We start from the raw sequence: 17,599 nt of genomic DNA, 5'->3' as shown, positions 1-17,599 counted from the left end.
ACTAAGGTTCTCTTCTCTTTGCCCTACTGGAGCAGTTTGGACATGTAAGTTAAATTAACATCATGTGATGCACATGGCTGACACTCAGCAGCATCTATCACAGTACAATGACAATCCTAGTTGCTTGCCCTGCAACTGCACCGGATGCGTTTCAAAGCAAATCAGTTGCACGTTGGGTCAAGTAAGCATGCAATATGGCACTTGCATCTGATTCACTATCATCGCAACCTCCTGTGGAAATCGCCTTTTCTTCGGTCGACTAATGTCCCCGAAAAGCCTGACAGAATCGAAATAACCGGCGGGATGGCACTCGGATCGATACGTTTTCCGAAGTCACCTCACAAGGAAACTTTGCGTGACTTCGGAAAACTAAGAGCTCCGACCGCAATTTAGATTCTAGCCAGCGAGAAGGCTTTTCTATGAGATTAGTCGCCTGAAGAGGTGATTATTCGCTGGGTGACTAATCTCCCCGAATCTTTGCGCGTGTCTCTGCCCTAAGGGGTGAACTCACTGATAGGAGAACACAAGTGTTAATCCTGCTGTGGGAACAGATCCCTTGTGTATAGAGCTGCTGTGGGTTTTGGTTGCATCCATTGCATACAAATGAGTCCCAAATGCATCTTATCTACCAACCACCACTCACATGGACAACCTTTACTCACTATGACTAGGGCTGTCTGGCTCCTCTACACAAAGCCACTACTTTGACTATAAAGAAGCCACAAAGACAAGGAATTCTAGGGGAAATCCGTTGTGTTTTTGCTGAGAGTAGCTGTACAAGACCTAGCCAGTTAAATCTTGCATGTAACAAGTTATTTTCTAAATGAAAAACATTTCCTTATAACTGCAGGAGGCTAAATAAATTCTCTGTTCAGTGATATTCAAACTGCTTCCCTCTAGCTGTTACAGAACTACACGTCCCAGCATCCCTTGGCCTCACATTGCACATCCCTGTTCTGCAAAACAGTGGTTCAGTTGTTGTTGGTTCGTGGACACTGGTGCTTGGCAGGACATCTTGTGCCTGTGTGTGAAGGGAATTTCCCTGCATATATAATAGGTCAGTCAGATATTACCATGGCAGCTCTCTTTAGGCCCAACACAGGTGTATGTGAGGGAGTGGCTCTCCCGTGTGCCTTAAATGAACACATGCCATGCTTCTAATATTAGTCACTGGAATTCAGAGACACAGCAGCTTATTAGGGAAGCCAAGGAACTAAAATGACACGTGAGTGAACATGAGCTCAGCAGTTCCCTTATTCCAGGGGTCCCCAACCTTTTTTGCCCGTGAGCCACATTCAGATGTAAAAAGAGTGGGGGAGCAACACAAGCATGAAAAAGTCACTTGCGGTGCCAAATAAGGGCTGGGATTGGCAATTTGGTAGCCCCTATGTGGACTGGCAGCCTACAGGAGACTATTCTTGGCACTATACTTAGTTTTTATGCAATGAAACTTGCTTACAAGCTCGGAATTCAAAAATAAGCACCTGCTTTGAGGCCACTGAGAGCAACATCCAAGGGGTTAGAGAGCAACATGTTGTTCATGAGCTACTGGTTGGGGATCACTGCTATTCTATACACTGAAGTGTGAAGGTGCAGTTTCCCTTCCATCCACCATGTTAGAAGCACAGAATTATTTCCAAGTCAGTGTTGACATGGGTGGGGCAAGTCAATTGCAATTGAGTCACTCATGTTTGCAGAGGGCTGTGTATAACAAATAACAGATGATTAGGGAACTGTGACCATCTGTCATGATAAAGTCAATGAACCCTGTGCCTTCAACCCCATAACTGCAACAGGTTAGTTCCTCCCACCCCCATAACTGCAAGAGGTTAGTTCCTCCCACCCCCATAACTGCAAGAGGTTAGTTCCTCCCACCCCCATAACTGCAACAGGTTAGTTACTCCCACCCCCATAATTGCAACAAGTTAGTTCCTCCCACCATCATAATTGCAACAGGTTAGTTCCTCCCAGTCCCAACCACATAATTGCATCAGGTTAGTTCATCCCCCCATTACTGCAACAGGTTAGTTCCTCCCACTCCATAACTGCAACAGGTTAGTTTATCACCCCCATTACTGCAACAGGTTAGTTTATCCCCCGCCATTACTGCAAAAGGTTAGTTCCTCCCACTCCATAACTGAAACATGTTATTTTCTCCCACTCCATAATTGCAACAGGTTAGTTCATCCCCCCCTCATAACTGCAACAGGTTAGTTCATCCCCCCATTACTGCAACAGGTTAGTTCCTCCCACTCCATAACTGAAACATGTTATTTTCTCCCACTCCATAATTGCAACAGGTTAGTTCACCCCCCCCCCCTCATAACTGCAACAGGTTAGTTCATCCCCCCCATTACTGCAACAGGTTAGTTTATCCCCCCATTACTGCAACAGTTTAGGTCCTCCCACTCCATAACTGAAACATGTTATTTCCTCCCACTCCATAATTGCAACAGGTTAGTTCCTCCCACCCTCATAATTGCAACAGGTTAGTTCCGCCCAGTCCCACCCACATAATTGCAACAGGTTAGTTCATCCCCCCATAACTGCAACAAATTAGTTCATCCCCCCATTATTGCAACAGGTTAGTTCCTCCCACTCCATAACTGCAACAGGTTAGTTCCTCCCACTCCATAACTGAAACGTTATTTTCTCCCACTCCATAACTGCAACAGGTTAGTTCATCCCCCCATTACTGCAACAGGTTAGTTCATCCCCCCATTATTGCAACATGTTATTTCCTCCCACTCCATAATTGCAACAGTCACACCCACATAACTGCAACAGGTCAGTTCATCCCCCCCCATTACTGCAACAGGTTAGTTCCTCCCACTCCATTACTGCAACATGTTATTTCCTCCCACTCCATAATTGCAACAGGATAGTTCATCCCCCCATTACTGCAACAAAATGGTGCAACAAATGTTTGGTATTAGAATTGTAGTCAGGAATAACCAACTTGCAGATCTTCCGATATTGTTTAACTTCAACTCCTTGCACCCTCTGCAATCAGCACCCCCTAATGATTCCATGATTCTGCAGTAGCCTCATCTAATGTTTCTCAGACTGCTGACATGTAAATCCAAGTGAAGCCTGGGGGTGCAGAGGCTGTAATTGCTATAGACTTGGATTATGTTCCTGGGTGGGGATTATATCCTTGAGCAAGGTTATTCTGCCCATGAAACCACATCCCAGGTGTTTGTTTTTCACATCAAGATCACACTGACTGATCTCTTCCTCAATCTGGTTCTCCCAGGAATTTCCAGAAAAACACTACATTCCTAGTTACACCTTGTTCCCTTGGGAACCACAGGAGGAATGAGATTTGAGATGGGATCTGAAGGACCATCACAAGATTATTCTTCTGTTCAAATCAAAATATTCCTGTACTTTCCATAGCTTTGTGAGTGGGTTATTTACTGTTTAACTTTCCAGGCTGGGAAATTCCAAAATTCACTTTCTCTTGTTTTCAGCAGCTCACAATGGAGCTAGCAAGTGATTCACAAGCTCAGGCTCATCCTCTGTTAGACAAGTAAATGACATTATTATCCGAGGCCTGCTCTCACACACAGTCACACGGCCACATTTACAACATGCTCATTAATAGGACTGGAATTTTCCTAACAATCCTAAGCAACACAACTAGATTTTCCCAAGATTTCAGAATCCACACACCAACCTGGGAAACTAGAAGGTGACAGTCAGTCAATCTGTCTGGAACATTTCATCTGCCATCTATCTGACCCAAAAACTGATTGGCAAGTTCTCAGCATGCCACAATATATCCATTGAAACCCATGGGTTTACAGTTTAGGAGGTTTGGTTTGAAATTTGCCGTTAGGGTTAGGTGCAGTTTAAACTGGGGAAGTACCCGCCTCCTCTGCTCCCAAAAATTCCCGGTCTTGGAACCAGAGGTGCACACAGGGAAGATGTGGGTCCTATAATGGCAACAGTTTGCAGGTTATGGTGCGGGTTGACTTTTTCCTGACCCACACATCACTACTGTTGAACTTATGGTACTGATATCACCTATTAAATCACAGTAATAAAAGGAACGTAACCTCAAAAAGATCCACTTCCCAAATCATTACTATCAAGTGGAAAAAGAAATCTGTAGATCCAGTGTATTAAAATGGTGTGTTCATTTTATATTTGTTATTTTTCATTTACCATCATCTGTTCCTTAAACCCAGGCTATCCGATTTCTAGACGATTATACTTTGAGTCGCCTCAGGAATGCCTCTGTTTAGACTAAGATCCATCAAATAACCTCTATTTCCTTTGGCAGGACCCCACTATAACACTTAAAAGGAACAGTAATGGACATCTGCTTTACAGGATTTTCCATGCCTCAATCTTTAAAAATAAGAAGCCAGAGGATTATCGATGGCCTGTACCCACTCACCCTTAGAATAGAGTTTCTAGCAGTTCAGCAATACCCTAATGAAGAGGTTCCAAAACTGTGGGATTAGTCGACAGCCGTAACCTACTGTATTTGCTCTCCTAGATATGCAGTAACTAGAAGCCCGGTTTGAGAGTCAGTAATAAGAACATCAACCAACAGGTATTTTCTTTAAGAAATTTTTCCAACAGAACAGATCATCCTCAATCCACTGGGATCACAGGATTATCCAACACCCCCACAACTAGCCATATATGAGCAGACAGTTGGGTAGTATGGTAGAAAGCAGCCAAACCAACCAAATCTGGGTATATGCGGTCTTTATTTACTATCAAAGATGTTTTATTAATAAATTACTGACTTCCCACAAGTCTGACTTTGTTTGGACTTACTGTATGTTGGGGGCCTGAATTAATGTTGGACCTCAAAAGAAAAGGAAAACTACAGAGCAATTTATTGCTAATAGATTAGCCACATTAGTGCAAGCTATAAGACTATATTTATTCTGCATAATGCTTTACCATACCGGAGTAAACAGCTCTAGAAGCTCTCTGTTTATTTAGGATAGCAGCTGCCATATTAGCTTGGTGTGACACCACTTCCTGTCTGAGTCTCTCCCTGCTCACTCATAGCTCTGGGCTCTGACTACTGTTGTGAGGGGAGAGGAGCAAACTGAGCATGCTCAAGCCCTGGAGGTTTAAGCTGAAAACAGGAAGTTGACAGAAGCCCATGTGTACACAATAGAAGGAAAGAAATGTTGTGTTTCTTTTGACAGAGGACTCAGAGCAGCATTACTTTAAGGGTTTACTGGTGTATTTATATAGACCTTTCTGATAAAGCTTACTTAGTGTTAACCCTTCCCTCTCCTTTAAGGGCAGTGCAAACGAGTACAGGTATGGGACCGGTTATCCAGAATACTCGGGACCTGGGGATTTTCCGAATAACAGATCTTTCCGTAATTTGGATCTTCATACCTTAAGTCTAGAAAATCATGTAAACATTAGATAACCCCACTAGGCTGGTTTTTCTAATAAGGATTAATTATATCTTAGTTGGGATCAAGTACAGGGTACCGTTTTATTATTACACAGAAAAAGGAAATTGTTTTTAAAAATTTGAATTATTTGGATAAAATGGATTCTATGGGAGATGGCCTTTCTGTAATCTGAGTTTTCTGGATAATGGCTTTCTGGATATCGGATCCCATACCTGTATCAAATTAGCTTGCATCTTGTCTGTGTAACACAGAGAGGAATTTAAGATGGGCATTGCTTTTTTTCATTAGTACAGATGTACACAATTACCACTGATATTGCTATTGCAGAACTCCCAGCAGACCTCTGCTCCTAAACTCCAGATCAGCTGGTACAATGCATGCGGTCTATCCCTCTACTAGGATGACTGACTGACAACTAGCATACCCAGCAGAATTGCAACAGAGTTGACAAAAATGACAGTTATAGAATGACCAATTATAAGCAACTTTTCAATTAGTCTTAATTATTTATTGTTTAAAGTTTCTTTAAATTATTTGCCTTTTTCTTCTGACTCTTTCCAGCTTTCAAAAGGGGGTCACTGGCCCAATCTAATAATCAATGCTCTGTTGTAAAGCTACACATATATTGTTATATTATTACTCTTCTATTCAGGCCTCTCCTATTCATATTTCAATGTGTGGCAACCAGATTGCTGAAAAATCCAATTGCTAATTGTCTCAGTATATCACTCCCGCCTACATAATACTAAACGAACAACCCCTTAATCATCTTGTCAATCAATTTAATTGATCAATAATAAATCAGGTGGTAGCTGAAACGAGAGACATTTTAGGGATAACTAAAGCCCTGTACCCTCTAACTATGTGCCCTATTTACAAAGCCTTATTAAAAGAGATGGAAAGTCATCCTGCACTTGGGGGGTGCCAAATGTTAGGCACCCCCAATTGATTGTATTGACTTACCTAAAACCTGGGCCGGTGCTCCTATCAGCAGAAAACTGCACCGGCCCGGGCTTCTTCCAGTGAGCACCACTGATCGTCTTCCGCTTTCTTCACGCGGCTGTGCTTGCGCAGTAGAACGAAAAGCTGAACTTTAACTAAAAAGATGCCTATTCCGTTCAACTGCGCATGTGTCTGCCCTGGGAAAGTTTTCTGCAAATAGGAGCACCGGCCCGGAGTTTCAGGTAAGGCAATACAATCACTAGGGTTCCTAACATTTGGCACCCCCAAGTGCAGGATGACTTTCCTTCTCCTTTAAAAATGTTTACATGCTTAGCCTGATCTCAGCTACCAAACCAACAGTGATAGTATGGGAGAATTACATGGAGGAAAACCCAAGAGTTGGATTATGGAGAATGTCTATGAAACGAGAAACTTTGCAGAAGGACAAAAACACACTACAATATTCCAAAAAAAAAAATCTCTGTTTTATTTATGGAGAGAAAAGAACAGAACAAAAGAGAACAGTGCTATGAAGACAGGTGATTATAACGAGCAAGAGCTGTCTGGGCAGAGGTGAGAACAGGAGGACTAGTCACGCTCAGCTAGTGCAACAAGGTGGGTATCAATCTCTGCTTCTGTAAGAACTCTGAAACACAGCAAAAAAAGGTGTATTACAGTTCTGATTTACAGACAAATATAGGTATTAAGCCTGAATAAAAACATTAAGCTGTTAAAGGAAAACTATACCCCTGAACACTGAAAAATATATTGCACGAAACAGCTCATATGTAAAACCCTGCTTCATGTAAATAAATCATTTTCATTATAATATACTTTTTTAGTAGTATGTGCCATTGGGTAATCATAAATAGAAATTTAAAAAATAAGGACCGCCCTCCTAGGATTGTAAGATTCATGGTGCACACAAACAAACCATACATGTTAGGTCACATGAGCCAATTAAAGGGGTGGTTCACCTTCAAACAACTAGTTGTTTTCAGATAGACCACCAGAAAGAACGACTTTTTCCAATGACTTTCTATTTTCTATCAGTGACCGTTTTTCTAATTTTGAAGTATAAAGTGTAATTTTTCATCTTCTGAAGCAGCTCTGGGAGGGGGGTCGTCGACCCTGTAAACTGTTCTAAATGGATACATTTACTTGATACATTTCTTATCTTTGTCCCTGCTGAGCAGAATCCTTGAGTTTCATTACAGGCAGCAGAATTGATACAATAGTTGCTAATACTCCAGATATTCTGCTGAGAAATGTATCAACTAAATTTTGCAGAACTGTAACAGTTTAGAATCAGCACCTGAATTACTGAGCTGTCAGACTCAAACACCAGAGACACGAACATTAAACTTTAAACTTAGATTTTGGAAAAACAGTAAAAAATATAAATAATGTAAAGTAATTGAAATAAGTCTATTTCTGGGGAGAAATCTAAAAATAACTTAATTAAAAGAAAAGTGTTTGGAAGGTGAACAACCCCTTAAACATAAAGAGTTCTGTCTTTTGCTTCCCAAACTTCTTCCTGTTACAGTCTCTGAGGCAGCACACAGACCATCACAAAATGGTAGTTCAAGGCAAAATTTATAAAAGACAATATTTAATATTATATATATATATATATATATATATAGATATAGATATATATATATGATGTAATATGTTGCTTAAATATTCATTTTGGGAGTAAAGTTTTCCTTTAACACCATATAAAAAAAATGGCCTGTCCCAAATTATTGTTTGGGACTGGTCTAACAAGCACATAACTAGGAGTTAACCTTTCCGGATCTGTACATTTACAGGAGACATTCAATTCGTCACTACAAAACAGATAACAAAAAGGACAAAGTTGCCGTGATATTATCCATTCAGCCAATATGGAAAGCTCTTTCCCTTTAAATGCACCATGCAATTTAACTCAAAGTGCCATGACGTGTGTCAGTAGGAACTGGAACATCCCAGGGTGTGGCATTTAGGAACACGGCTTTATACGTTATTCACAGATCAGCAGTGTTGGCTAAAATTAGCATATATGAGAAACCAAAGTAAAATATACAAAGGTCAAGCCAGTTGTGATTTCTAAACACATTACTCTCAGTATTACTTTTTTTTTTTAAAGGAACAGTAACACCAAAAAATGAAAGTGTTTTAATGTAATGAAAATATCATGTAGTGTTGCCCTGCACTAGTAAAACTGATGTGTTTGCTTCAGAAACACTACTATTGTTCATATAAACAAGCTGCTGTGTAGCAATGGCGGAAATTGAAAAACGGCTATATGGTACAGGTTAACTAATGGATAACCGATAACACCATTAGACAGACAGAGCTTATCTGCTATCTGCTGTGTAACCTGAGCCTTTTCTCCTTTGAATGGCTGCCCCCATTTCTACACAGCAGCTTATTTATATGAGCAATAGTAGTTTTCTTAAGCAAACACAGCAGTTTTACCAGTGCAGGGCAACACTGCATTATATTTTCAGTACTTTAAAACACTTATTTTTTTACGTTACTGTTCCTTTAAGAAGAATGAAATCATTTTATTTCATAAAACAAACAAACAAACAAACATTTGGGTAAACTGAAAAAAAAACATAAAACGGCAATAATCAAACAAAAGTACCCACTTGAATTTTGGATCCTGGACTGTGACGACTGCCACCTCCAGTTCTGAAGGTTTGAAGTCAATAGACAGCACCGTGGAGAGACAAGAAATGGCTGTCTGGAATTTCAGAAAAACCAAGATTTAGTTGAATAGTTCTAATGTGGATTAGTCTTTTTAACAGCCTGATCTTGCAGGAAAACTAGGTATGACTAAATGTCATTATCAGACTGAACTGAACACAGTTGTGTGCTTAGGAGTCAATATATGTGAATGTAAGTTTGGTGAATTCCGCAGTAGTCCATGTTGTTCACCTCAAGTTTCCCCAAGAATTAAAGGGGCAGTTAACCCCCTTTTTAAAGTAGTTTAATAATTAGGGCTTGTGCTGAACATACCTTTGGCCTTTTATTTGCCTATGGAAAAATCTACTGTTGGAGAAACTTCCGCATATAGAGCTAGACAAAAGAAAAACTTTCTAGACCTGGTTACGGTGGTTTCTATATAAAGATTCTGACAAATGTAAACAGTTGCTGTCTTGCTCCACATAGAGTCTGATGACGCCTACTTATGATCTCATTCAATAGTCTGTTATAAACTTGGATAAGTGCCAGTCTCTGTTCTCTCTAGTTGTGTTGGAAATTTATACCTGGCTATAGGCTTTTTTGAACTCTTAACTATGAGATAAGATTTGCTGCATGTATTTATTGCTTCCTGAAATGTATTCATTTAAATACTAATTGTTGAGACATATATCAGACCATGTCTGTTTTATACACCCATTGTCATTGTTCATTCCTGGAGATTATTTCTACCTTGTTTGCAAGTATATATCCTTGTACCAATCAAATGTCAATATACATACAGAAATAAAAGGAAAGATCTACTGTTTTTGCCATTTCTTGCACTTAAGAGGGTAAGAAATAAACTAAAATTACATTCTACTTCTTGGTACCAATTAGCAAAGTGAAACAAATCAGCAGTCCACTGGGATGCCCTTTGTGTAATGAACTGTTGATTGTCTAAAAAAGATAACAGGCTATAGCTGGGTGTAGGGAGGGGTTTATTCAAAAAGAGGGCATCTCAGTGAACTGCCGATTTCCTTAAAGGACCAGTAACATCAATTTAAAAAAAAAAAAAAAATTAGTATACAACGAAAAAAACCCACAAAGACAAATTAAACTTTGAAATCGCCAAATCTTTATTAAGAAATAACTTACTGATAATCTGCTTGTGCTCCTCTTCAGAAAAGGTGATCCGGTGATCCATCTTGCAGCGCTCGATTCTCCTCCCTGCCTTCCTTATAGGAGATAGCCAGGGAGGAGAAATTGATATAGACTTTGTGATTTCAAAGTTTCATTTGTCTTTGTGTTTGTTTTTTTTTTGTTTTTGTATACTAACGAATTTAAAAAAAAAAAAAATTGATGATACTGGTCCTTTAACTTTGCTCATTGGGCCCAGGAAGTAGAATGTGACTTTAGTTTAATTTGCAAACTTTGCCCTGTTTAGTGCAACAAAAACAGTAGATATTTCCTAGTTATAACAACATACAAAAAGGCAAAAAATGTTCAGCACAAGCCCCATTCACTGTTGTCATGTTGAATAATAATATACTATATATATATTTTTTTTTTTAAACAGAAGCTCCAGCAGCCCATAAACATATTTCATTATATGGCCTGGAGTATCCCACTGCTGCTCTTTGGGCAAGACTTCCTAGAATAATAAATATTGTAACAGCAGCAGGGAGGATTAACTTGACAGTTGTGATGTGCTGGCCGGCCCTAAACCAGAGGGACCCGCGGGTTTTGCTCTGGCTACCTGAAAAAATCTTCAGGCCGCACTGCCAACTTCAGGCCCTTAAATTTATAAACTCGCGCCTGCCCCGCCCTTTTCATTGGCCACTAGTCTATAAATAACTGGGATAGAGAGGGCCAGGCCGGGTTAGGGTTGGAAGAGTGCACATCACTACTTTACAGTAATACTCTGAGGGAAAACTAAAAAAAAAGTACATACAATGTATATACACTTGTTACAGGTGCCTTAGTTTCTTTTCACTCTGCTTCTGCATTCCTTGCATGCAGTGAAGAAATGGGGATAGGGCATTACAAACATGTAAATAGCATAAATCGTAAATGGCAAATAGTGGCAGTGAGTTTACAAAAACTCACGAACAGCAGTGAAAGCTTGGGCAATTGTTGTGGCATTTCTGTGGGTGGAAACAAGTAATTTGCCATGTTACCTCAAGAGTCTGCTCATATGTCCAATCCAATTTCTTCTTTACTTTTTTTTCTAAGAAGCTGGTAGCCTCAGTTTGCTTCACTCCAGCTGTGGTAGCCTTAAAGCCACAATAGTAGCCTGCAGGGTCACACTTAAAGACTTGTGGTCCATGCTCCTCATCAACCCCAATAAGGATCATGCCTTCAAAATACAAAGACACAAAAAAATCAAGGAAATTAAAGTGTAACACGTGCATTTTAGAAAGTGACAAAGAATGAAATAAAACCCCCACTCAATTAACCAAAACTCTTAAAAGTACTGCCTGTTGTCTTTTGGTGAGCAGAAAACCCCAGTATACATCCCTAATTCTACATTTAAATGGAACTAACCACTTCATGAACCATGAAGATACTTACAACATCCTAAGGGCCTCATTTCAGCATTCTGTGTGTACACTTGAGAGATATCCGCCATCCTTTTACAGAGCATATCTACTGGGATTTCATAACCATATTTATACTTCCAATTTGCAGCCTCGTAACGTGCCCTCTGGACCTGTGATCTGCTGTCAGCTAGTAATGGGGAGAAAGGACAAAAATGTAAAATGTACACGACTTTCAAATGTAAAAGGCTGAAAAAGTGCAGTTACACTATTTTATGCAGATCTATAAAGGTGACAAAGATAGATGGTGTCCATTATGATAGCATTTTCCTGTAACAACCAAGCAGCCATCAGTTTTGATGAGTCTACTCGGTCTATAATTCAACCAAGTGCTCAGTAAAGTGGTATCACGTGTTGCACACTAGATAAAATCTTTCACATGTAAAGTGTAACCATGAAGTGGGGTCCTATGAACATGTATTTTGGGCTTGCCCTATTTCTGATGCTCTAGATCTTCCATGCATTAAATCGCCTCTGGTATATTTACTGGCAATACAGGACAAGTTAATACCAAGCTCTGCTACCTTCAACTCTTTACTAGGACAAAAAGGCTAGCTTGCTTCAATGGAAATCCACAGCTCCTCCATCACTTGAATTCTGGAAAAACTTGTGAACTGGCGTACCTAACCAGAGGCTGCCCCAATAAATTTGAAGCAGTCTGGGGGTCCATGTCTGGTACAATCAGATGCTCCTATTGGTTCTAAAGTAGAATTCTATCAAATGTATGTTCAATGGCTACTTTAGCAACCCGGTTTCTGTCTTTTCTTTGCCTATCCCACTTTTTGCAGAGCAGGAAAGACTGAATACCTGTCATTCCGGTCATCACACAGCCAATGTTTTCAGTAATCCGGAATAAGTGGGTCACGGTGTTGCTGTCTAACAGCTTGTCCTGTGAAAGTAAACAAAATTGCTTAATATTTATTAAATATTGGTCATCTTCAGAAGAACACCGGGGCTACAACATAGTGGAATACATTGGTGCTTTAAAAATATGCATATTCATAACAATATTTGCCATCACAGATAATTATGTGCCCTCATCTACACTATACAGTTTAGCCTCAGGAGAAGCTTATCTCAATGCTACTAATCTACTCTGCCTCTGAAATCCATTGTAACACTATTTAATGTACATAAACATGTTACGATTATGTCTATGGAGATTTTCATTCATCCAGGTCATCATATCCAGTATCTGGAATAAATAAGTCTAAAATAACTGAATTTTCTTAGTATTCTTGAAAACTGAGAAGACATAGTTTGAAAAAGGTGTGAAGGAGGCCATTGTGATTGGTTTCCAAGTTAACACCTCCCTGAACAGTTCAATGGAACCACTGTGATTGGACATTTGTATGAAACAGTTTCAAGAATACTAAGAAAGTCCAGTTACTTTAGACTTACTTCTAATAGATATTTTATTATTATCTGTGATACAAGAATATACTGAGGATATACAATGACAGCCAAGTAGTAGTAATATAGGTAGAGATTGTTGTTGGTTTAGCAACCTACCACAAGAAGATTTTTCCCAGTTTTTACTAGTTTCAAAAAATTAAAAAAATACATAGCCAAGTCAAACATTGCTTAGGAGTGCTAAACTATCTAGACTAGACCGTGCACCAGGATCGCAATTTAACAATGAACACTGCTGTGCTCAGATTCAGTAAAAGAGAACGAATACAATGGCCACATCAGCAATGTTTATACAGCAGGAACACTTTCACTTGCACAAAGTATTTTAACCTGCCAAAAGCCATTGTGTTGTAATTAGCACTGTCTGGCAAGTACATTAGAGGGCCGATTCACTAAGGGTCGAATATCGAGGGTTAATTAACCCTCGATATTCGACTAGGAATTAAAATCCTTCGACTTCGAATATCGAAGGATTTAGCGCAGATATTTCGATCGAACGATCAAAGGAATATCCTTCGATCAAAAAAAGTTAGCCAAGCCTATGGGGACCTTCCCCGTAGGCTAACATTGACTTCGGAAGCTTCTAGATGGTCAAAGTTTTTTTTAAAAGAGACAGTACTTCGACTATCAAACGGTCAAACGATTTTTAGTTCGAATCCTTCGATTCGAAGTCGTAGTCGAAGGTCGAAGTAGCCCATTCGATGGTCGAAGTAGCCCAAAAAAAAACTTCAAAATTCGAAGTTTTTTACCTTCGAATCCTTCACTCGAAGTTAGTGAATCGCCCCCTTAATCATGAGTGATCTAGCAAAGTATTACTAGCACATGTAGGCATAAGAGAGCCACACGTTTCACACTTACTGGAATAATATATAGTATTTTGGGTTTTTTCACAGATATAATTTTATAATGGAATCATACCAGTCATGGTCACAGAACTACTGTAGACAATTGAGATGGGTCAATGAGGCTGTGGGCACAGCAGCAGAACAATCTTTAGACTAGCCTATATTTCTCCATCCATCACTACTAACAACATTAATGGCTACATACAGAGCAAAACATACAAGCACATTCTGAACACTTAAAAGCAGTTGCAATTACTCATTTGGCATCACTAATCAGTCATTATAAATGGCAGCATTACTAACAATTCAGGATATATTTTATCACTTTCTGTGTATTAGAAGAACATATTTTACAGGTTGTTGATTGTTTATATCACATGTTTCTTCCACTACTGTTGCCATTACAGGAATACAGGTATTGGAACTGTTGTCCAGAATGCTCGGGACTGGGGTTTTTCACATAACTGATCTTTCCGTAATTTGGATCTTCATACCTTAAGTCTGCTAGAAAATCATGTAGACATTGAATAAATCCAATAGGCTGGTTTTACTTCCAATAAGGATTAATTATATCTTAGTTGGGATCAAGTACAAGGTACTGTTTTATTATAGAGAAACAGGAAATCATTTTTAAAAATGGGATTTACTTAAAGGGGGAAGTCCACACAAACATAACGTGAGCTTTTTGAAAAGCAAACATAATTTCAAGCAACTTTGCAATATACATCAATTAAAAAATATGCAGACGTTTAATGATTTTTAATGGTTTGAAACAGTTCCCTAAGCCTAGCCCCCTGCTGATCTGTCTGACTACTTTGCTGAGCTGACTGACTACTGTTACTTTGTATCAACAGTCACCTGTCCTCAGCCTGCATCCTCCAAACCCCACAATCCCCTGCAGACGTGATTTCAATAAGGAACAGAACATCACAGTGCAATGCATTGTTATACAGTTCCTGCATGCTGTCTATAAGCTGTAGAGAAGTTGTTACAATTTGTAACATCAATGTTTTAGTCCCGCCTTCCCTGCCAGGATTTCAAATTATGCAGAAAGAGAAGAACTGATAAAAAGATGGATTTCAGCATTTTTTTTCTTCTAGTTTTTGTATTAAAAATAGTATTTATATATATTTTCATGCTGCAAACAATTCAAGCATGCTGTGTTTCTAGCGCACTGCATATTGCTGACTCATACTGGATTCAGCCAATTAGACCAGATGAAATCTGCTAGTGACTCACAAAATGAGTTTGTTGTTTGTGTCTGGAAAAAAATATTGGGGTTGAGGGATAAATAAACAACTGTAAAAAAAAAACCTAAACACTTCAGGTTAGTAGGGTTATTTTTATACAGAACCTCAAACTAACCACCAAATGTATTTAATATGAGTAATTAAAATGAATCTCCACTCACAGGGACTTTTCTTTGGGTAACAACAACAGCACAGTCTTTTCCTCTGACAGCCACTGATGTAAGTCCCCCCTGGTTGATTGCTTTGAATGCATATTCTGCAAAAACAAGAAGATAAATATTGGTTTGATTTGAAAGATGTGACTTAGCTTTTTATGTATATTATCCACATCAGCATGAACAGTTATCTACCTTATGTCAGTACAGCACCAAGGATTATTCTATTATGTTATCACAGTTTCATAAAATCCCTCCCTTGCTTTGTTCCATTGTCAAGTGATGGTTGCTGGGACTTGAAGTCCACCTGAACTAATGTCTGTCTTTGATTCTGTGACTGCAGTGTTGTGATTGGCTTTCCCCTTCTACTGGCAGGGACCATTGGAATACACCCACCCTCATGTGCAACACATACAGGGGCTGTTTTAGCAATATTTATTGAAATTGAGTATGAATTAGGGACCCATGGGGCTCCTATATTTTCTGGGCTCATCTGAAGCCACAGGGTTTGCTTTTGTGTAGTTATTCCTCTGTATGGTTGGGCAGGCCTGATACAAGTGCCACTCAGCTGCCGACTTGGGGGTACAACTACCTTTTATTGCCCAGCCTTTAATAATGATCCCTGCAGAAGTATAAGCCTGCCACCTGCTTTATAAGGAGCCAAGCTGTGCAACTGCTAACTGGAAGCTACGTTTGAAGGTGGCCATAGACATTAAAGGGATACTGTCATGGGAAAACATGTTTTTTTTCAAAACGCATCAGTTAATAGTGCTACTCCAGCAGACTTCTGCACTGAAATCCAATTCTCAAAAGAGCAAACAGATTTTTTTATATTCAATTTTGAAATCGGACATGGGGCTAGACATATTGCCAGTTTCCCAGCTGCCCCATTCATGTGACATGTGGCAGATCATGCATCTAGCGATTTTTCATCTGACGTCGGTCAGAAAATTGATCGGGCAGGTTTAAAAATGTTTTATCGTTAACAGTGAAATGTAGCCATTGTCCAATTGTTTGCAGGCAGCTACCCACAGTTTTCCTAGCTCCAACTAATATCGCTTGAAACGGTCTTTCTTTGATGGACAAATCATACTTTTAAACAATCGTTTCAGGATAAGCTTGGTCCTACCATAAGGAAAAGATCTTTTAAAAATCTTAAAAGGGGTTGTTCACCCTTGAGTTAACTTTTAGTATGATGTAGATCGTGATATTCAGGGACAATTTGCAATTGTTATTCATTAATTATGTGCGGTTTTTGAGTTATTTCGCTTTTTATTCAGCAGCTCATCAGTCTGGTTGCAGGGATCAAATTACCATAGCAACCATGCATTAATTAGAATAAGAGACTGGAATATGAATAGAAGAGGCCTGAATAGAAGGAGGGGGTAATAAAAAGTAGCAATAACAATACATTTGTAGGCATTTGTTTATAGATGGGTCAGTGACCCTCTTTTAAAATCTACAAAGAGTCAGAAGAAAAAGGCAACTAATTAAAAAAAAAACTCTAGAAAATAAATAATGAAGAGCAACTGAAGAGTTGCTCGGAATTGGCCATTCTATAAGTTAACTGAAAGGTGAAGCACCCCAGGCCAGCTTGAGCTGTGCAGTCTGAAGTGCAGTCTCCTCTTTCACTTTCACTTTGACACAGCAAGGGACATGCAATCATTTTATTAACAATATCACAAATATATATATATATATATATATATATGACCTGAAAAAGAAAAGACTACGAAAATATCCTTTTATCCTGAATATTCCAGTCAGCCCTCCAACATACAGTACCCTGCTGTTTCCCTAAAAAGCCCACAGTGAAAAGCTTATTTATCAGCCTCTCCTGAGAAAATATACTTCAGTCACTTATAAACGTGTAATAACAATGTAAAGGCAAAATGCTCTGCTATATGGAATGTATTGCTTAGGACAGCGCATGCAGGTCAACGATATCCCCTGAAGATGTCCTAAAATGCGTGCCGTACTGCTAGCTCCTGTCTATAGCAATACCAACTAAACACCTCACTGACACCTCCATTCGGGTATATTACTGTATCAGCAGCGCTGTATAAATCAGACTAAAGGTAGAAAACCAGAATGGAAGGAACCATTAGACGCAGGCAGGGGTCCCCCTCAGCAGGCCCAGCGTGACACAGCAGCAGCCGGCATACGTACACCGAAAAGACAGTGACTACATATGGAGCTTTCAGACGCTGTTCTCTCGTTACCTACCGACTTGATAGAGCCGCCCTTCGGGTGAGAAGATGGTAATATGCCTGTCAAACCCCGCGCTAGATCCCCGAGACATGACTAAGACAAAGATGCGGC

The 17,599-nt window shown here is 39.5% G+C and overlaps 1 protein-coding gene across 1 annotated transcript; it reads right to left on the bottom strand.

Moving 5' to 3' along the window:
- Positions 1-6,811: 6,811 nt before the first annotated feature.
- psma6.L (proteasome subunit alpha 6 L homeolog) lies at positions 6,812-17,599 on the bottom strand. Its single transcript, NM_001093316.1, is given in 7 exon segments — positions 6,812-6,987; positions 8,981-9,075; positions 11,195-11,373; positions 11,589-11,744; positions 12,422-12,503; positions 15,284-15,378; positions 17,504-17,599. Coding segments are annotated over 7 exon segments (741 nt in total). The 5' UTR covers positions 17,580-17,599; the 3' UTR covers positions 6,812-6,929.

The sequence above is a fragment of the Xenopus laevis genome, chromosome 8L (genome assembly GCF_017654675.1).
Source record: "Xenopus laevis strain J_2021 chromosome 8L, Xenopus_laevis_v10.1, whole genome shotgun sequence".
Classification (NCBI taxonomy): domain Eukaryota; kingdom Metazoa; phylum Chordata; class Amphibia; order Anura; family Pipidae; genus Xenopus; species Xenopus laevis.
Note: the sequence above shows the minus strand (reverse complement) of the source record. Positions and strands in the feature narration are given on the sequence as shown.